This window comes from Embiotoca jacksoni, unplaced genomic scaffold, assembly GCF_022577435.1.
Source record: "Embiotoca jacksoni isolate LCO1_2020_lvr unplaced genomic scaffold, fEmbJac1.0.p SCAF_26, whole genome shotgun sequence".
Taxonomy (NCBI): domain Eukaryota; kingdom Metazoa; phylum Chordata; class Actinopteri; family Embiotocidae; genus Embiotoca; species Embiotoca jacksoni.
Window position 1 is genome coordinate 6,750,950 of NW_027185377.1, and position 21,820 is coordinate 6,772,769.

General features: G+C 40.7%; 1 protein-coding gene across 2 annotated transcripts; it reads left to right on the forward strand.

Annotated features, from left to right (window-relative positions):
* Positions 1-4,717: 4,717 nt before the first annotated feature.
* On the forward strand, positions 4,718-20,341 carry LOC138204850 (uncharacterized). Of its 2 annotated transcripts, none has more exons than XM_069160406.1 (7): positions 4,718-4,887; positions 5,374-5,480; positions 6,034-6,134; positions 6,638-6,786; positions 7,987-8,215; positions 8,483-8,703; positions 18,881-20,341. In XM_069160406.1, exons 2-7 carry the CDS (start codon positions 5,380-5,382, stop codon positions 19,046-19,048), a joined length of 969 nt encoding a protein of 322 aa, XP_069016507.1. In that variant the 5' UTR covers positions 4,718-4,887; positions 5,374-5,379; the 3' UTR covers positions 19,049-20,341. The 2 variants fall into 2 exon arrangements, with proteins under 2 accessions (XP_069016507.1, XP_069016506.1); XM_069160405.1 differs by lacking the exon at positions 4,718-4,887 and adding an exon at positions 5,003-5,021.
* The last annotated feature ends 1,479 nt before the right edge of the window (positions 20,342-21,820 follow it).

Below are 21,820 nucleotides of genomic sequence, written 5' to 3' on the forward strand. Positions count from 1 at the left end.
AAAGGGTGCTTCTACTCAATACTGAGCAAAGGGTCTGAATACTTATGACCATGTGATATTTCAGTTTTTCTTTTTTAATAAATTTGCACAAATTTCTACATTTCTGTTTTTTTCTGTCAAGATGGGGTGCTGAGTGTACATTAATGAGAAATAAAATGAACTTTTTTGATTTTAGCAAATGGCTGCAATGAAACAAAGAGTGAAAAATTTAAAGGGGTCTGAATACTTTCCGTACCCACTGTACATCTAAGGAGGCTTTAAAATGATTAACAGGACAGGAAAGAAGAAGAAAAAAAGTTTCGTTTGACTTCATTTTTGGGGGAAATTCTCGACGCTTTACTTTATTTTGTTTTAGTTGAACGTTGGCTAAATTGACTTGTCGGGCCTGAAAAGGTTGAATGAAACCTTGTGATAACTTTAGAAGAACAGTATTGCCCTTAATAATTTAGTGGAGTAGAAACTATAGGAAACAGGGGGATAACAGTTATTAACAGGTAAATAAATTCTGAAGTATGTTTTGTAAATATTGAGTGTATACGGAGCACCGCACAGAGAAGTCATCTCAAGTTTGGGGAAAATGGTGTTCACAAATGTTTTTACTATGAGTGTCCTACTTGACTGTAAATATTATGATGTATTATTTGTCTTCATAAAGACAACTTTTAGTTCTCCTCTTCTATCAGTTGAAACAAAATAAAAGTAGCAAAATTGATTTCCCAGTTCTGCCCATTTATTTTTCTTAAAAATCCAGAACCGACTGGCCTTTGATAGAGTCGACCTTTCTCTATCAAAGACATCGTGTCACCTTGTGTTCTTTGAGAACTAATTACAAATTAAACACATGCGGTAATTTAAAAGATTAATGAGAATATTAACAAGCTTTCGTTTCAGCGAAGGGGTCCCTTTTGTCTCCTGGATTTCCATCTGGGCCCCTGAAAAGCATGAAATGGATCATAATCATTGGTCGACATCCGAAACTGATTGTGGCGCTGCAATTACACGACAGATACCTACAAACACACAGATTTAGTTCATCTACAATATATCATGATTTTATGATATTATAATATTGTATATTATATTAGTGTGAATAAATAACTTTAAGCAAAACTGTTGCAGTGTCTGTATTAATGATATTTTTTTTTTAGGAATTTTCAGACAGTAGTTCTACAGACTATTTTGCATTGTTGTTGGCCTCCAGTGAAAAGTGAGAAAACATAAATCAACAGTAATCAACCGAGTTGCATTAACAGTCCTTAAAAAAAAAAGAAAAAAAAAAAAGGCTGCGTTCGAAAGATGGAGAACATCGATGTAAAGCTTGCCAGAGTGAAATGCAAAGTTGAGGACGAGGCGGTAAAGTTTTCATTTGAAACTCTAGAATTTAACCTTCTGTTCAAAGCCTGAAGAAACAAGTGTTTCAGTAATGTATTTTTAATCCCTTTCAAGGAAAACAAACGAAAGCTCAACTCATCCTCTCTTATTTACTCTGTGATAATGTTGTTTTAACATGTTGTCCTCAGCAGCACTTGTATACTTGGTATTCATGCTGTCCATCAGCAGATAGTTGAGCTCCTTTTCCGCACTGAGAGCCTGGCTGGTTCAGCTCTGCAGACTGAATGGACCCACTCTTCAGTGCCAACGACTGCAGCAGGCAGGTAGCGAAGGCTTTTCAGGGCCAGCCTGCATCAATCAACTTAGGTAGAGGGCTCTCTCTGTAATTGCCAACTATTACAATATGCGGTACGGGGGGGTTCAACACTATTTTCAACACGATGAAATGGCATCAAGGCCTCCTCTCACATCCAGTGATAATTGAACAATTAAACTTTAGCGTACAAATTACCTCTTCATATGGCATAAATAATTACAGAGGCAGGCCAGTCACAAAGAAGACTCTCTGGGGTCAATAGGTTTTACAGACTTTCAGGCTTCATTTTTGAGCTCAGGTTTAACCGAATTTATTGTATCAAAGGGAATTATTAGTCATCAGTTTTGCTAATAATTTTGCATGCAGCACTTTGGCAAAAACGACACCCCCCCCCCCCCCCCCCCCAAAAAAAGGGCTATTTTACCTCATTTCTACATAACTATTTGGCAAACCTCTTTTCAGCAACCAGACTTTTTCAGGTGAAATGGTCCTAATTATACAGGTGATTGAGACCCAGGGATATTTTCAGACCATTTACTTCAGGTCATGCAACTGCAACCCCCATTAAACATCTTGATTAGACAGGATTTAAATCACCCCGTTTGATTGGGGCAGTTAAGCTCTTTATACTCTTCACTGTAAAATGCTAATTCACTCCGAAACGAATGGGCACGAATCCTCAGAGAGCATATGGAGAATCTCTCGTATTAATAATTCAAGGCAAATGAGCAAAAATTAGTGAGCGAGTGTCAGCGATGTCGTGCGGCCATTACTTCAGCAAATGAGATATTTGATTTGAAAGATTGAAAATGGAAATATCTATCAGTGTGAAAACTCATCTTTTTTTTTTTCTACAGTGCAAGAAACTACCATTTTCTTGTACATAACAGCATGATTCTGCCAAACACATGAAATTCATACCACTATAACTATTATGTTGTTTCTTTGTGCCGAGGTCACCAAGCCCTCTATACAATAGTAGTTAAGCCCCCAAGCATGAACTCCGATGCCTAATTACACTTTAGACGAAACCTGAAAGCCCTCAGAAACTCCAGACACATGCAGTGGAGCTCTCCAGGTGCATTAGGTGAAAATGACATTAACACTGACAATGGTAGACACAAGGCTTCAGGAGCTACTTGAAGGATACAGTGGACCTGAAGAGAGCCCATATTTCAGTCCACGACAAAAAGCTGACGACAACGACATGGGTTTTATGGCAGCGCCATGTATAATGTCAATAAGAAACCATAAATGTATGCATTCTACGCATTCGGTGAGCCAAAGGCCGAAAAGAACATTAAATGTACCAGGGTAAAGTTTGGTGCACTTCGTGACAAGGTCTGACACCAGAAACTCCCTCGGACAGTCAGAGATGAAACAGATTATGAATTTGATATTAACGCCAACCACAAAGGCCAAACTAGGAGCACGGAGCACATTTAATATATAAACGTGGCTGCTCACACACAGAAGTCATTTGCAAGTTCCAATACAAGATGATTATATGTGTTGATATATCAAGGCAGGAGATGAAAATGATTGGAAATGTATCACGAGGTGGTGATTGTAGACAATATTAAACTGCACAAAGGAGCTTTTGTTCTCGAATTCCTGCAGCAGTTCAGCCAGTATTGCCTCTGCTTTAATTTAATATCTATTTATTTTACTCCATTGTATGGGTTTTATTGAGGTTGCGCCTGCTTTATCGCCCCGATCTAAACCAGAAGTGAAGGTCAGGAGAGGCAGAGTGCCTTTGTTTATTGGCTTCCATTGAGCCCATATGAGCGGATTTGGCTATCTGCTCTTGATATTAAGCTCTTTCATAGTATTTTCTGCTATCTGGATATTGTTTATCACCACATTGAGATATTCACTGTGTATTTACTGCTGAATTAAATATTCTTCATCACTTTTGTAATATCCTCTTTGCAGGCTCATGCAGGATGTGAGAATCCTGTTGGATGTGCCCGAAAATCCTCTCGAGCTCAGGAAAAAGAAAACACAATATACAGTATATTTTATCTGTGTCTTCTCGTATGATGTGAAATGCAAAATTCTTCTATCAGAAAACCTCTCTACATTATTGTGAAATCTGCATTTTGTACTCTGAAGGGTCACCAAGGCTAAGTGGGGATAAAACCTGTAAGTTTGTGACTCATTAATGGGCTAAATCTAAATCATAACATTATTCATGTTGGATATAATTGTATATATTGTAATAGACAAGAAGCACACACCTTCTATGAGTGTTTTTTTTTGTGACGAGCATGTGGTCATCTAATTTATAATAGAAATTCTCAAAAATGTTGACAGGCTGAGGTTCAAAACTTATTATTGACCTTGGGAATGGCAGCCTGACGATAAGATCAATTCAATGCATTACCTTTACTGGGGCTTAAAATCATATAATTCGATTTTACATCATTGGATGTTCCCATTCCCCCCCCCCCCCCCCCCCAGTATTATTTTATAACTCCATAACAACTTAAAAAAAAAAAAAGATTATGTGATGTAATCAAAATCTCCAGAACAGCTACTAAATGTACCTGGAAGTAGGACTTTTTTTTTTTTTTTTTTTTAAATCAGCTGGAGATACAAGGTTTTCATCAGGCAGAGAAACTAGAGTCTAATATTTATCAGAGCGATTGCACGTGATACTACCGACTTGTTTACATTGAATCTAAAATAAATTTCAGTGCATGACTTTTTACGAGTACTGAGCGACTGTATTTTTTTTTTTTTTTTTCCACACTGAGCATTTCCAATGCGACTATTTCTTCCGCCACCGCGTCGTCAGATCGATTCTCAGTGCAATAAGCGCTACCTGAACATCACGTGGGGAAAAAATACCAGGAAGCGTTCCCCGAAATGCATCATGCAAAACGCTTGCAGGAGAACCGTGTGACATCTCCAGACGTCAGGTCCCCCCCCCCCCCCCCCCCGCCCCCCCGCGCGGGCGAAATACGATGCTGCAGGTGGTGCACGTGGTGTGTTGTTTACCTCTTCCAGGAACTCTGGCAGCGCAGCTGAAGAGGACCAGGACGAGGACGAGGAGGAGGAGGAGGAGGACGACGGGGGTGGGGGCGGTAAAATTGTGAAACAGCGTTCCTGGATAGAGTTACGTTGCTCAGCATTTGGAAAAAGACACGTCATTAACGCCGGAAAAATGTCGAACTGAATGTCCTCATTTTCTCCTCTTCAAAAGGCAATTTTAAACAGCGCGACACCTCTAAACAGTACGTATGTTTTCAATGAGAGCCGTAAAGCGAGTTCGGCGTGCAGTTTTTGTTTTTTTTTTGCTCTTTTGTTCTCTCCCCCAGGGGTCTACAAGTTCTTCCAAGTATCGTCAACAAAGATGTTAACCCTCGATGTAACGTTGCTTTCGATGTATAACGACAATGGTGGAGACGTGGAAGTAGTGTTTTCCGTTCAATTTGTTGAGCTGAGAATTGATTCAGCTGGGAAAAAAAACCAAAAAAAGAAACACGTTGAATATGCTAATCTTCTTCACAAACATGTTGGATTTGTCATTTGGCATCATTTGTCACTGCACTGCAGTACATATAAGTAGAACCAGACGTGGATACAGACAAATTGTTTTCCTCAGCCGCATTGTTTTTACAGTATTCGTCTCTTCTAAACTGCTGATTTATAGTGTTCATCTGTTTTATTTTGATTTCCTTTTCTCTTTTTTTTTTTTTTTTTTTTTTTTTTATATGAAGGCTAGGATGTTTACTCCATTTCATCCCGACTCCGAAGCTTCAGACAGCGCCCCAGGCCGCAGTCCAAAGCAGTCGCCAACACTGCCTGAGTTTTTCCGACATGTCGTGTAAGTATTAAGTAAGCTCAAAGCCGCACAAAACAGGATTTTTTTACAATAACAGTGGGTTTTGCGGCCAAAAAGTGAAATGAGTCACTCTTAGTGAAGAACCCGTGAAGAAGTATTACCAAACCGTGGTTCCCCTCAGCTCAAGGAGGCATTTTACCTTCTTCGAGCTCATTGTTTTTGGTGCAAGGCCTGTAAGATTACCGTTTTGGTTTTGACCCTGGTAAAGCTGCCGTTTGCAACCTGCCCAGCGCTGAACAGAATGACGAACTACAAACACGGTCGAGCATTTGGCAAGTAAAGAGCCAGATGTTATTTGTTTTTTTTTAGGAGGTGGTGGAGACTGAAATGGGGCTAAAAGGAGACTGAATACTGGAACAGGCAACTTTCACCGCATTCACTTTAAAAACTGTTAATACTTCAGTGTTGTGTTTACAGTTTGTTCTGCTGCAGCCAAGTGGCCACAAACAAACTAACTTGTGCACCTTTAGCTTTGTTGTACTCATAAAGTTTACATTTGCACAAAAAACAAAAACAAATCTAATGTCGTCTGTAGAAAACTTACCGGGCTGAGAAAGGAAGACATTTACTGCAATCTGCGTATCCCTGACCAGTTCAAGACAGCCGATGATGACATCAACATTGTTATCCTCACAGGTTGGTATCTGCAATGAAAGGCACATGTATAAATGACGTTGATATTGCGGCATAAGATTCAGTATCACCTTCTCCAGATGTTTAAGGCCGGGTACAGTTACGAGAGCGATTGAATTATTCCGGCCGACCTCTCTTGCAGAAGACTCTCTTCTTGCTGTGACCTTACAGCATGTCACGGTGAAGCAGATTTGTTTGAGAGTTCCGAGAGCGTCTATTTCATCATTTACCGAGGAATCTGTTTGAAAATATCACAACAGCGAAATACATTCCAGAAATGTTTTGTATCACAATACACTGCATAGTACGATCTAAAATGACATGCCCTGATGGAACGTTTCATCCACATCGCCCACTCCTACTTCATACTTCTAATCTTTGACTCTGTTCAAATCAGCGACTTAAATTTGCTTTAGGAAAAGATTGACTCCAGTACTAGTGGTGTAACATTAGTATCTGAAGTGTGCAAATTTTCACTTGATGTTTTTTTTTTTCTTTTTACCAAGGCCAAGGGATCTTCTGCATAGATGTAAAACCCTGGAAAGGCACAGTGTCGACTCACAACCAAAAGTGGCACATGAAAGTGTCAGAAGAGGACCAAAACTTTACCAATACCTGCATTGAGCAGATCGACGATCCCCTCAAAGCTATCACGGTACAAAAAAAAAAAAAAAAAAAAAAAAGGACACATTTAGCTGAAACGGGCCAATAACCTCATGAAAACCTAAATGTCAAACTGTCTGGCACACTTACGTCCAAGGTCCAACCAATTGTCCAATCTGCTGTTTTCATCCAAACTGTAGCCGGGTTAAGAGATTCTGAGTCACCATAACAATTTATATGGAAATTTCAAACACTACAGCAGGGCCTCCTAAACTTCCCGAGTGGGCACTCTTCATCTGAAAGGCCATAATTATGTTCCTGGGTTGACGGGGGTGGGGTGGGGATAGGAGGGGTAAAAGCAGGCAGGTGCCTAAACACAGCTGTCACCTTATGTGCCTGGGTCTGTTACGAGTCATTCATTTCCATTTCTATAGATGCTAAATTCGGACTGAAAGCTTGACAGAACAGTCTGATGGCAAACACACACTGACTGCATTATTGAAATAGTTCTGCTTGAATTGGCTCTATTAACTTCATTAATCTACACAAAGCAGATGGAGCTCGACTGTGTGCCAATTTAAGGTTACATCATTTTTTTAAATGGGTCCTCTTGGAAATTCACAAGTGGACATTTGCATTGCCGCTTAATCAATTTATTTAAAGTGCAGAATTACTGAGCCTCGTGGTCTTTTAGGTCATCATATAACAGGAATGTTGAGACATCCCATGAATGTGAGCGTATGCCTAAAATATTCACTGTTCTGGGTTCAAAAAAACAAAAAAACTCTCAGAGTTGGTTTGATAATACTGAAATAGTTAGTAGGTTTACCGATCAACAGAACATATATATAAAAAAATAAAATAAAATCAACAGTTAACTACTTTTTAACTTTGATGTATTATTGTCAATTTTGTGATGATGAGTTTAAAAACATCACTATGTGTTCAGGTACTGACTATAAGCGTGCTCTTTCTCCAAAACTATCTTTGAATGACAATCAAAAGTTCCAAAACATTCTCTTCTTCTTTTTTTCCCGCAAGTACAAGAAATTTACTTAAAAACAATAGTCTATAATCTGCAAAAGTATGACTACACCTAAAACTATTCAAAGAAAAAGTAAACACGAGTACAAGTCTGACCATGGATTCAATACCAGGTTTTCGCACTGCAGATTTTTGCTGCTACAGACGCCAAAGATAAAAACAAATAGAAAAATGCCAATGCCTCCCAATGTGTGACCGTCTCTTCTAGACCAAGACCGCTAACTTGTGTAGCTATTTGAAGAGGAGTGGAGTGTCTGTGCGCCAAAGTCTCTTCGTCCCCAGGGTCATCTTCCTCTCTCCAGACTGTGAGCTGGATGAGGAGTTGAGGAAGAGGGGGGAGCTGGTCTCCCACAGCCAGATAGAGGACTTCCTCAGATCTTTCAAGGAGGGCTACATGGCCTGGATATCAGATGCTCTGACTCCCTTCTGGATATCTGGTGAGTGGGTTCTTTTAAAAAAAAAAAAAAAAAAAAAAAAAAGCATTAATTCTGTCAATGTTTTAATAACCTGCACAAATAAACAATTTAAAGTGAACAAAATATTCCAACGGCACTTCATACTAAAATAAAGCTGTTTCCAAAATGATTCCAATGAACATATCGTAACTGACTGATAATCAAACTTTCAGGTCAGTTTGAGACATTTTTTTTGGATTAAATTAAGCCGGGGTTCAGTTAGTCTGTTCTTTTTTTTTTGTTCTGCAGGTAATATGTCGTACAGGCAGATGGAGTCAGTGCGGGAGGTCCTGAGGAGGGTAGGAACCTGGGATCTGGTGCGGCTGCACTGTGGCGAGCAGTTGAAAGGAGACTACCGGAGCTGCCAGTACATCGCTTTCAACCGCCAGGAGACGGATACACTTGAGTTTTCCAGAGTCAAGGCCCTGTCTGTTGATTCGCTGTGGGCCCTGCTGGGACACGCTCCTCAGGTCAGTCCACTCCCCTGGTTCTGAGGAGCCAAACCGGGACTATAAGTACCGTTTGTAACTGACGGCTGAATGCTGCGTCAGAGGCTCCTAGTTAAAGTGAAGCATAATGTCCTCTAGAACCAGCAGGTGGCAGTAGTACTTTATAACTGTCTAATTCAGCTTTTTAGTTACACCACTCTTGTTCTGGCAACTGTAAAAACACAGGTTTCATGCTAAAGACCACAGAACATGACACTCATTTTACAGTTATTTTAATACAATTAGGGCCATTTTTTAATTGAAAACTGAAAAACAATTACTGTATAAACATGAGAGTAAGTGATTGGAGTGCAATTTGATCAAGAGCCATTCAGTTAAAGGAAATTTCAGGTTTTAGTTTTTTCAACACACTACAGAGAGATCATATTTAATCATCAAGTCAAGCCCACCTAGTTACGATGTTTGTGGAAGTAAAGCGGTTATATTTAATGAGCCCTTTTCCAAAAATCATTTTTATTTCACAATACAGAAAGAGCTAAAAAGGGCATTTTTACTTAAAGCCCATTTGGGCACCTTTCCTCCAATGTGCTCTCAGATTATTTCCATGAACTCTCCAAGTGTTAATTACTGCCTTAACTCTTCAGCTTCCTATCGAGTCGTGTCATTCTACCTGCTCGCAAGGTACTTATCAGCTCACTTCCATCAAAAATCGCAGTCAAAAAAAAGATAGATTTGAAGTTATTTGCACTGTGAGATCAGTTGATGTTTTGGATTATTTTGTTTATTTCATTGCAAGGGAATGAATGAATTAGATTTGAATTTAAAGGTCGTCTCAACTGATGCTGTGACAGGAAATCTTAAATGTAACTATGGTACTGAATGTAAAGGTTATCTGTGACATAGTTGGATTATAGTGACATTTTTAACTAAAACCTTTTTGGCGATGGTGGCTCAGCGCTGCTCGTCGGTTAATTTGTTGATTTAAAGGAAATGTTTAAGACCAGTGAGTATGACCCCGGCTCAGCATCCATTACTGATTCACACCCAAACACTCAGCCTGGGCTTTCCATACAAGCCCACTCAAGCTTTAGTTTGCCCACCCCCCAACATGCAGACTGTATGTACTCTCCCCTCTCGCCTCCAGCTGCTGTGTATTTGATACATGACCCAACAGTCATTAGACGGTCTCCAGCGGGCCCTTTTCTAGCCCAGGGGGACACACACAGCGATGACAAAATATATTATTTTCAAAGAAATATTTGTAAATGGAGGCAGTGCAAAGCAAACCTGCACCCCATATTTCACACAAAAATGTGACTTGGAGAAAGATATGGGCAAAATGTTGTTGAGATATCTTTCCTTTTTTTTTTTCCGCAGCGCATCAGTTATCAGCTTCCAGTTATTTCAATGCAGTAACCACCAGGGAAAATACATTTTGCCACTGGATTTTTACAATAAATATTTTAAGAATTTGCTCCTTTGGATTCACTGACTTCCGTCACCTACTCTGTCTTTCGGAGAGAAAAAAAAGAAAGAAAAAAAAAGCTCTTTGCTCGTGTGCAGCAGCTGCAAGGGGAAACATGGGGGGTGGCAAGGAAACCTGATAGCTCCCTCAGGCATATTTTCAGGGCCCAGAAATAATGCATGCTTTTGATTTGTGACTTGTAAATACACAGGCTAGAAGATCTGTGATATGACCTACAGTTTCACTCGGACATCTGTTTGGTTGCAAGAAGTGGCACCAGATGCATTTACAAAACCACCGTGGAAGCACTAGGTGTGTTTTCTGTGAGCTCAGGCAATTACTCTGCGGAGAATGGGATGTCTACATGCCCCAAAGTGGAGAATGATTGAGTAGAGTGGCTGTAATTTATTAATTATGGTCTATATTCTTAGACCACGGTTCTGGCTTCATTCAATTTGTATGGATTGTGGGGTAATTACAGTGTGTGTGTGTGTGTGTGTGTGTGTGTGTGTGTGTGTGCGCACGCATGTACGTGTCTGTGTGTATTAGGGAGAGACGGAAAGAGCTGAAGATCCATTGATGTCATAATTTAAAGTGCAGGTTAAATGTGTCGTCTTTGTGTCGTCCCCTATTTGGATATTTGACTGTTTTGCGAGGCCTTTACACCAGTTTACAGAGTCCAGTTCAGTCGGGAGGAGCTGGCGAATTTTTAAAAAGTTTCCATCACCATATGCAGCGTGTTCACTAATTGCGTGGCTGACAAGCAACAATTATGTCCCTTCGACCGTAACTTGACTACACGGCCCTGTCAGCTGATTAATAGGACCAGGCGAAAAGCTGCAAATTCACAGACAACATCTCGGCTAACCGACAATGGTACAAATAATCAGATCTCGGTTGCCGGAGATACATCTCGTCTCCGTGACAGGCTACAGATTCCACACAAATGTAGCTTGTTAATTTAACTCCACACTGACATTCCTCTCTGTTTGGCCATCTCCCCGGCTGCACGCGTCACGGGCCTGTAATGGACAGCCTGGTGCGCTCGGTGCTTAGCACAGAAAAGGCAGCGAGGGGAGACATCAACTGCTTTGTGGTGTTAATGAATGGAGGCACACAAAAGGCCAGGAGCAAGCCATTTACAAAGCCTGCAAATTCTGCTGCCTAAATAGATAACATTGGCAGCCACTGTGGCTTTTTGGTCTTTTTTTTTTTAATTTATTTTTTAAGTGAAGAAAAACAGTATGGGGCCATTTGAAGTAAATACATGCAGTACCCATTAATGTTACTTATAAACCCCTCATAATAATCATTAGCAAATATGGCCAGATCCTACGTATGCTGCGTAACCAAGAAATGATATACCAGAAATGATGACCATCTGTAATTCCACTCGGTCTCTGCACTTATCAAAAAGTCCAATATTTTCATCTAACGGTTGCAAAATGTAGAAAAGCAAGTTGTTTCGCAAAAAAAAAAAAGTGAAATTTGATTGTTAATTTGAGATTGTCAGTCCCGTCAAGTGGCCGACTAAACCTGGTGAAAGATGATGTCTGTGTTAAAGAAAAGTTTCAGGGGGAAAGTTTTCTGATGGATTTCCTAGAAAGGAAGATCTACCGGTTGCACGCGATTTTCTACAAAACTGAAAATTGTGTGGCAACTACCTGAATGTTCAGATTTCTGTAATTGCAGGATCGCTCTCGAAAGGAAACTAGAGTTGGAAATAATTTGCACCAGAGTGTGTGTAGGAAGCTACAGAGGAAAACTAACCATGCAATTACACATGAAAAGAGTGCTGCAGAATCACAAGTGTCTGTAATGAACTAGTGAAGACACCAGCACTTATACAGTGGAAGGCAATGATGAAAGCTGCCTTGTAATAGCGTGTGATTAAACTTGGTAAAATCTATTTTTTCGCCCGAGCACAAAGCCACAGTGAAGAGTCCCGTGGAGAGATTCTGCATCTGTCAAGTTGAAGATGACTCAATGTGTTTCCTCCAAATTTATCACCCAGCATGCAATACCAGTCGTTTGAGGGCTCTTCAAGCGCTCTTTTGTTAATTTAGTTAAACATCAACCGTTAGCGTTCATGTTTTACACATTCCTACTTAACACAGGTGGAGCTTGAGTTTCAGTAAATTTGAATACATGTTTAAAATAAAGCTCCAAACCATTAATATTCATTAGAAAATAATTCCTTTGAATGTGGAATGAGCTGGGGTGTGAAAGACCGAGTACGTCTATGAGACAACTCGTAAAAATTGTTATATGGTGTACTGAATGCAAAAAAAAAAAAAAAAAAAAACAACAGGTGTATTTATAGGGTTTGGCAGCATGGTTAAATCAACAACATATTTAAATGTATAGCTAATATGAATACGTCATGACAAGAGTGTCAAAATAATCACGTCACGTTTAAAAGAAAATGTATATTTATCAGAAATAATAAGTTGACTGACAGAAATTCAATCTGCAATCTTTTTTTAGTTAATTTTTTTTGGGGGGGGGGGGAGGGGGGGGGCAGGTAAAAATGTCAAATTCTGGTTCGAGCTTCTTCTGAGAAATAGATGCGTTCCTTTGTAATGTACAATACTAAGATGAATATTTTTGGGTTTTGGGCTGTTCGTTACATAAAACGAGCAATCTGATGACATCATTTTGGTCTCCGAGAAACTGTGATAGGGTGATTTTCTGACGATTTTGTTACATTTTGTCACAGATAAAACAATTAAATAAAAGAAAATAATCGGCAGGTTAATCTGCAGAGAAAATAATCATTAGTTCGGTCCCTAATGATACGATCATATAATCACAATACAGCTCCATTGAAATTCAGAAAACAGTACCGAATTATTGCACAGCCCTATTAAATAGCATATTGAATACAAGCTTCAATGAGGATTTTTTTTTTTTCCAATTAATGATTCTCCTGACATCTTCCAATTTGGCATTAAATGCTGGTTTTAGTATCTAACGGAAACTTTTCTTTAGTCAGTGGCCGAGATGTTAATTTTATCTCCGTAAGCTCAGTTATCAGTTTTGTGGATTCAGGATATTACAGTGATCCCCACAGTATAGGCTCCAAGATATGATCAATAGGGATTCATGAATAATGAAGAGGCCGAGTGGAGCAGAGGCACTTAATTACAGCTTCAAAAGCCATTCTCGTTAATTGAGGAGAATAAAGGTGGTGAAGTGGACTGAATGGCAGCGTTACAATATTTTATGACTTTTTTTTTTTTTTTTTTTTTTTTTTAATACACAGCTGGAAAACACAAGCTGCTAACTGGCAAGTTCTCCACCGTGTTCTCCCCTCAATGCATATTTGTTTTTGGACATTCAGTATCATAGTTTATTTTGCCCCGGCCACCTGTGAGCAGAGTATCGTTCTTTTAATGTAAAGGCTAATATGCTGCATATCCAGACAGTGTGTGGCTTCTGTGTGCAGCAGATACAGTATATAATTGACAGCCCTGCCATCTGTTACAGTTATGTGAAATTATGGATAAACTAGTTAACAGACACTTTGGCCCATTGTCTGTTGTTTTGATAATCACCCTTAATAACAGACAGCATCAATATGGTCTTTAAACCTGATTTGGGAGTTAATGGAGTCAGATGGGGGCAGTCAGTGTATGCTCTGGGGGTAATGCTGTTAGAGATGTTCGTAAAGAACAAATTAAATCAGTCATAGATTGTGCCCTCTCAAGTCAGCCAGACGACCAGACCCATTGAGGAGAAAAAGGAGGGGATTCATATTTTAACCTCTCGCAGAAAATGCACTTATGCGGATGGAAATAAAGTCAGAGCTGGGTGACTGCATGTAAATGGGTATTGCCGAGAGTCTAATGGCTTCCTGTTAGCTCGGGCAGGTTGTTTGGAAGCAGGGACATTCAGAACTTAACCAGCCATTTTTTTTTGGTATTTTTTTTTTTTTGCTTGAGACAAATGTGGTTATTGACGTAGGCGGTAATGTCAGCAAACCAAAGTTGAGGCATCTTAATGGATGGCACACATCTGGAGCACATAAAAGTTCAGTGATGAGTATTTGAAGTATGAAGTGCTGTATGGCGCAAACTAGGGACTGATGCCATTTTCGGAGTTAGGTTACTGCCTCTAGCCCTGAAACAACTATTCAATTACTAGATGAGGGTGGTCAACTGGCATTTTTATTTTTTTTTAACAATAGTTTTGATGACATAGAAACCTTCGGGAAAGATTTCAACAGAATATGCTAAACAGTCGCCGCTTCCAGATTCTCGTACCTGCGAATTTCCCGCTTTTCTCTTGACTTCTATCGATGCAGATTTAATACGCGTACGTTTTCAACTCCCGCTTAGTCAAAACAATGTGAAGATTTCATCTTGTTCTCAGGGAATATGTGAAGGTTATTTTTCACTATTTTATAACCTTGACTGTTAATCAGCTAATCGAATAAATCCTCTCATGATTAATTGACGGTAAAACAGGGTTCGATCAGTTTAGCAGGAAGAGGTGCGGAGAATCCTTCTTTGCACTGATGCACCATTTACAAATTCTGAAAATTCAACACGTCAATCTGCTAAAAGAGATAACTGGAACAAATGGCTCCAGTTCGGCAATAATCTGCAATAAAAATTAAACTCACATTGGATCAATGCAGCTTCCTCCACTGCCAGTTTTACATACACGTATGTAACATGACTGCCACTGCTAATCTCATTACTACCAACACTGCTCCTTCTCAGTGGAAGATCTTGAATGTTTAGATTAGAATTGGTCCGTGGAAAAGGTTTCCAGTGTTTGGGCTCATTTTGGAATGTTTATTATACTTATTGTTTGCATCTTATTTTAGAAAATTAAAGATGCTTTGATTTAATTAGAGATTTATTGAATGAAAATACAATTTGGGCTAAATGTTACTGAATTCAATTGTGGTTTCCTGACTCGTATCAAATTGAGAACATTTTTGAAAAAGTCAAACCAGCGAGTTAATGAATCGAGTTGCATCAAATCACTGATGATGATGATGATGATGATGATGCAGTGATTCACGCCCCCTCCAAGAAGATTAATGTATTCATCCGATGAGCCAAACCACGCGGTGTTTACCTAATTGTCTCGCAAACCATTTTTGGTCCAATTCCATGACATTTGGCTCGTCGACAAAGATGTTTGGTGCGCCAGAGGTGTGTTACTCAATGCCCCCCTCCTCCCCCCACCCGATCTGTGTCTGGTGAAACACGGCGTGGAACAAAGAGCCCGTCGTCTGAAGCCGGTGTGGTGTTACGCTCACTCAGAGTTCACCTGAAACACTGCACCCATGGCTCCAGGTAACAGCCCCTGCTGACTGATACCCCGCTGGGATTCTTTGACTTTATCAGGGGAAGAATCTGAACTTTGTGAATGGCAATACATACAGGTGGTGACACGTCCCTACCCAATTACACACAGCTCCTCACATTATTCACATTCGTCAGAAACCCTGTCAGACCTTCATGACAAATAATTGCATTCGTACAGAAACAAAAATGCTCAATCACAACGCAAAAGTCCCTGATGCACGATTATGTGTTTTATTTTCAAATGAATGAATGAATTAGGTAATTTTCTAAACCTTTCGTCACGCCGGACCGGCGGTGAATCTGTGCCGTGGACTTCCAAACAGGTAAAAAGATAAGGAAACCAGTGGCGATCGCTATCAGCTGTTTGTAAGAAGATGTTCCTTCTTGGAACGCAGACTGAGCTGTCGTCTTGAGGGCAAAAGGTGAACGGTGAACCGAAGGCAGGATTTATGGCTATTAGCAGACGGTAAATAAGGAGAAGGAGTTTGTCTGGTTGAAATGTGAGGAGTGATGTCATTCACATGACTCCTGCGACACTGAAAGTGAGAGGCAGCTCAGGGTAGACACTGTTAGGTGAGCTCTCAGCCCTTTGTGTGACACCCAGCCTTCGCCCCAAGGGTCTTGTCCCCGCCATGAAGTGTTATATACGCGCACGCACACACACAGAGGCCTGTTGGTGCTTGAAACAGTCGTGAGTCTCATTCACTTGTGGACAATTCACAGGGAAAAGTGAGATGTTATTTTAGTAACTATTGATCTGTTCTTGTTGACGTGGCGGGGATTGTGCAGCTGCTGGGTGGATTGTCTGTAGACATTGCTCATTGAGTGATTTAAAAAAAAAAAAAAAAAATTTAATGTCAGCAGCTGCTCCACACCGTGTTCTGCTACTGTACGTTAGATACAGTATCGTCTTCACCCTCGAAACGCTTGCCTCAAGTGGCCGAGAGGGTAACATGCGATGACAGTTCCTGTACCTGACGCACCACCTCTGCTGTACAACACCTGGCAGGCAGGTTGTCTAGACCACACAGAAATTCCCTCCTTGACTTCATGCCAAAGATGGCAGCTCTCTTCCTTCCTGTAGTTTGGTGAATGTGGTTTTGGATGATGCTACAGAGTAGACGAGTAGATTTAAATGGCCATGAAATGCTTTTTACGTTACACTTCCTCAAGTGTTCAACGATAGGATTTCTCCAAAGAAGACCTGGCCCGTCCATTAGCGGGATTTTTACTGTAAATATTACGGCTGCTCCCAAATAGTTGGCCACGAGAAAAGTCTCAGTTGACCAAATTTTCATTAGTCGTTAAATCGCAGGAACATCAGTAGATATTTTACAGATAATTTACAGAAACAGCTGTTACTGTCAATCCGAACCGTAAAGACTAGTTACCAAACACACGCATTACTTGGAATTTAAACCATCTTCTGATGCTCCAAAAACATGACGAACTGTCGACTGTTACCTTAAATGAACATATTTTAGTCAAGTAGGAGAATCTTACGTCAGGGTTGGTCCTAATTAATATGTTATGAAAATAACATTTAGAGGACGGTGCAGCAGCATGTGCGTTTCGTAGCTTCTCGTAGTCTTTCTGTATGAATTGATCAGTTTTCCTGCTCGGTTTAGGTCTAAATATAATGCAGAACCTGTATTGAGCAGTGCCACAAAGATGGAAATACTCAACTTTATCTCCATTAAATTAGTTAAGTGGTGATGACCAACTATTATGTCTGGCTCTGAATTGTTAGAATAATTCCTCTCTAATGTCTTTGTCTTGGTTTATATGCCACCAGCTGTCACGAAACAATTTTTTTTCATGCATCCCAAATTAATAGACACTCACTCACTCTGAAGTGTCTGATGCTATTGTAATAGAAGCCATGTGGCATTCGGCCAAAGCTGCAATATAAGACACAATTGTTTTGGGGTTTTTTGGGGTTTTTTTTTCCCCCCTGTCTTTCTCCCCGTTTTTAATGCACAGTAATAAGTAAGTAAAATGGTGAAAAGATGTGTGTCTGAAATCGCAGTGGCCTTTGTTGTAGATAATTAGGTTAGCAGCAAGGGTGTGCAGGTGCTGAGGGTGTGCTGTGTGCTCGTGTTGTGTTATCGACTTGCTCATATTCGTAGGCTGTCAGGGGTGTCGCACTTCCCATCAGCCCCAAAGCTCACCAACCTCTTCACTATTAAAATGATCACTTTCAATAGCAGACAAAGGAAAGAGGGAACATATCTAGTGCAGGGTATTTTCCCCACCTCTAATGCTTATCTGCCTTTTGATGTCGGCGTAATAAAAGGCCTATTGGGCTTCCACAATGACCTGCAAAATGGACAAGGGCCGATATACTGGGCTCTGACTGTCGCTACCATTAACTAAAAGGCCCAGACATTATGGAGAGCCGGGGATGAAAGTACATGGAAAAAAAAAAAGAAAAAAAAGAATAATTGAAAAATTGCCTAATGCTAAAGTGAAAGAAAATGGAACTGTGAAAAGGCACTGTAATATTCTGTTATCCCCTGTAAATGCAGCCAAACAAGAGATGCAGCGAGGCATTCTTTTTGAAATGGATGTGGTTCAATTACTTGCATGTCTAAATCTAGTTAAGGCTTCCATTGTCAGGCTCGAAACATAACAGGCAGTTTTGATGTCGTGTTAAAGCGTATTATGCCCTACAACCTACATAAAATCAAGAGCGGTATGACTCCATTCAAGATGTGGAGGGGAATTAAAGCTCAGTGAGAACAAGGTTAATTTAATATTTATTCCGTTTCAGACGACCGCTTGGATCACAGCTCCAACAGAGTCGCTCAATATTTTAGCAAGCTTGAGGACAAATTTTCCCTTGTTAATTTTTTAAAGGTCATTTTATTGAATAGCTAAATGGTTCCTATGTGGTTTTAAAGTATTACCTCCCAGCAGTCAAAGAACTGATTTGTTTTACCGATACATTTAACCGAATATAACCGGAATCATTAATAAGCATGGCATAGCTGAGAACAATAGTACATCAGAAACTATTTTGCTAATCCACATCTATATACTCTCTGGGTTAAAGTTGACCCGAAGACGGACACAGATACATATTGTTCCCATTAATAAACCCGATCCCTCTTTCAACAATCAGTTGCTTTTTCTTCTTTTTTTTTTCCCCCCTTACAGGCCCACCAACTAAGCAACAGCTTGAACATGCTGAGGTCAAAGGTGAAAGTCATGAGTGTCGCTTAGCACTAAGCAGAGGTCAGCAGGACTCAGACTGGATCATGACCTCAGGAAATATCCCAAGAATACCCATGAAAAGCACCCTTGTTTTGACCCGCATAAAGACAGGAGGTTTCTGGGTAAACTCCCACTTCCCACCCTTCATCATCTATACGTGACGTTTACTTTTTTTTTCTTTCCTTCTCTGCAGGTAACTGTTAAAATGTACGGGCGTGGCCCTCGCGGCTGGCTGGGCAAATCCCTGAACGCCACCGCCACGATCCCCGCCAACACCTCTGTGATCTTCAGGATCAGTGGCGAGGAAGCGGACGCCAAAATCCCAGCAAACAGCATTCACAGCATCACACTCAGCATATGACAGTGTGTGTGTGTGTGTGTGTGTGTGTGTGTGTTGGATAACAGAAAGAAGATAGCCATTACAATGTGGCACTGAAAGGAGAGGAAGCATTTTTAATTACTCGTGTGCGGATGCAAAAACCATAACTCTTTGCCTTTAACTATGCAGTCTTTTGTACTTTGATATTTTTAGGACAATATAATAATTCCAAATATCTAAGCATTTATAGGAAAAAAAAAAAAGGGAAAAAAAAAAAAAGACAAAAGTCACATTTGCCAATTTTCCTGATTCTCCCATCATCAGTGGTAATATTATGTTAATGAAGATGGTGTCAGACAATTAGCCTGATTAACTTTCTCTTGTTTTTGAAATTCTAGGGCTGGCCCACACTTTACACGACTCGTTAATTAATCATTACGCCAGCCAATTGTGTCACGTCAGTTCAGGACTCGAGTGTTTAATGCGTTAATTGTGGCGGTTAAAAAGCGTGTGGCGTCCGGCGCGGTGAAGGGCCCGAGCGTGTTTCCCGCCTCGGTGGGCTCAATGGGAAGTTATTTACGGCCTGTTCAGAGAGCGTAACGGCAAAGGCGCTTTATTAATATGCCCCACCGCGCGGAGGAGATTATTGGAGAGAGCGCAGACGCAGCCACCAGCGCCATTCACAACTGTGCCGGAGTCACTTTCCATCAGTTACCGGGGCTCACGCAGCTGCGCTAACAGCTAGCAATTGTATTTACTGGGCCTGGTAGTGGCCAAAATGAAGTTATTTCCATCAAGATATCAGTGCCTTTAGCTAATCCAATAGAAGGAGCTCTCTCTGTCGATGGTATCTCTTTGCATGGCATCTCCACCTGAAACGTCATTACGCTGTACTCAAGCTCCCCCACTTCTTCAAATGTCTGTTTTACCTGAGGCACAGATCACCGGTCTCTGCGCAAGCAGCACCGTGTCGTTTGCGTCGGTAGTTGCGCATTTTTCGGACCGGCCGTTTTGAGGTCTTAAGTCGGCGTCGCTTGAATTTATAAGCGTTTCGGTGAACTCGTTGTCCTTTTTATATTTCAAACTTAAGAAGTCCTCGGGAACCGTTTTCTTCACAACACTTGGCAAACAATGTTGACGCTATCAGATTACGGGAAGGACTTCAAGGAAAATGCTTTATATAAATCTGACGGGCGACGGACGCACGCAAGTCTTACAGTAATTTTGTTATATCGTAATGTGAATTTCATCAATTTTTATAAACTGCTAGCACCTTAAGCAAAGCCAACTTAGGAAGCGCGATTGTTAACCGGGCGATTAAACTGTTTGTTTTAAGCATGGCTTTATTGACTGTTTTTTTAAGTCATTGTATTTTCAAGCATTTCTATGTTTGTACTACGTGGTGTTTAAATACAAATATTCGACTATTTAACGTTGCACATAATTATTTACACCGTTTTTGCACCAAGGTGGCCTCTGAGTGTATTTCACTTATATAATCATCGTATCCAAGCAGACCTGTAAAGGATCTGCATTAGCGAACCTCATATACAAAGACATTTGTCACTACTGAGCCATAAGGTTTCTTCAAAGCCTTATTAGGGAAATGGAGGGCATCCATCAACAGCTCACTCTGCTCTTTTGAAAGCATGCAGCACGTCTCCAGTGCGGTAAAAGACCTAAGATTAAGAATGGATGACTGGCCACGGGGACAAAGAAAACTCTGTTGGGCAGCGTGGTGGCGACTGGGAGGGGAAGCTGAGCGGAAATGGACATGGAGATCAGACCAGAACAGAGTGTGACAAGGTAACAAGGTAAAATGATCCAGGCTGCAGTTCCTCTGGAAACTGAATCAATGAGGGTTCTGTTGGAAATGGAAATCCTCTGGATATCTCGTTTGGGTGAATCTATGGCAGAATAAAATCAGCTGTGAATATACAGTTGTCCTTTTTAGGACACGCACGCGTCAATTAACCTACGGATAAGCGTTTGACCATCTGTAAATTTTGCCGTTGAACCGGTACACCCTGAAAGTGGAGTGAAAAAGACTCCCGACCCAGCAGTAAGAGCAATTGTCCAACTTTGACCTCTAGCTATTTGACATGGTCCCCGGGGTGTCCTGGTCAGCTGACTCTTTTGACCTTTTCATTGTACAAGACATGGAAACGGACACGGAGGATGGAGCCCTCTCGAGTGACATAGCCTATGTGAAGAAATGAACTTCCGTCTCAGCCAGCCATTCAGTTCCTGCACCGCAGCGCTGCGTTCATGTGGGTCAGTACTCGAGGACAAAACTGTTTTTCCTCTCCAAATTATTCGCTGCACTTCCTTTCACCTGCTTGATCACAGATGCAGTTTGACAGTCAAATTTGGTTTAACCCCAATATGTGAACTCCCCATCTTCTGTGATTTTGCTGCTTCAGCTCAACTAACTCGAAAGGTTCTGATGAGGCGGAGGTCAGCGCGCTCTTTTTAGTTGCAATATTTTCTGAGAAGCGAGCCCGTTTCATCTGCAAAGGGCCCTCGAGATAAAATGGTGTTGTACTGAGAGTCTAACCCTATGAGAAAAGCTATGTTTACTGTAAGTGGAGAAATAGTTAGGGACGACTCTTGGCTCTTGATTGAGCCCCAACACAAACACTCTGAAACACCCAACAGGCCTGAACTGCCTGAAAATGTATATTCAGCAGCTAGCACAGCTACCCGTGATCACAGCAGCTGTTGTTGCTCCAGTTTGCCCCAGTTTTACAAAAAATATTTCTCCAGAAAAGAACAATAAAATCATACACAATTACTGCAGATAAAAGGATTGGT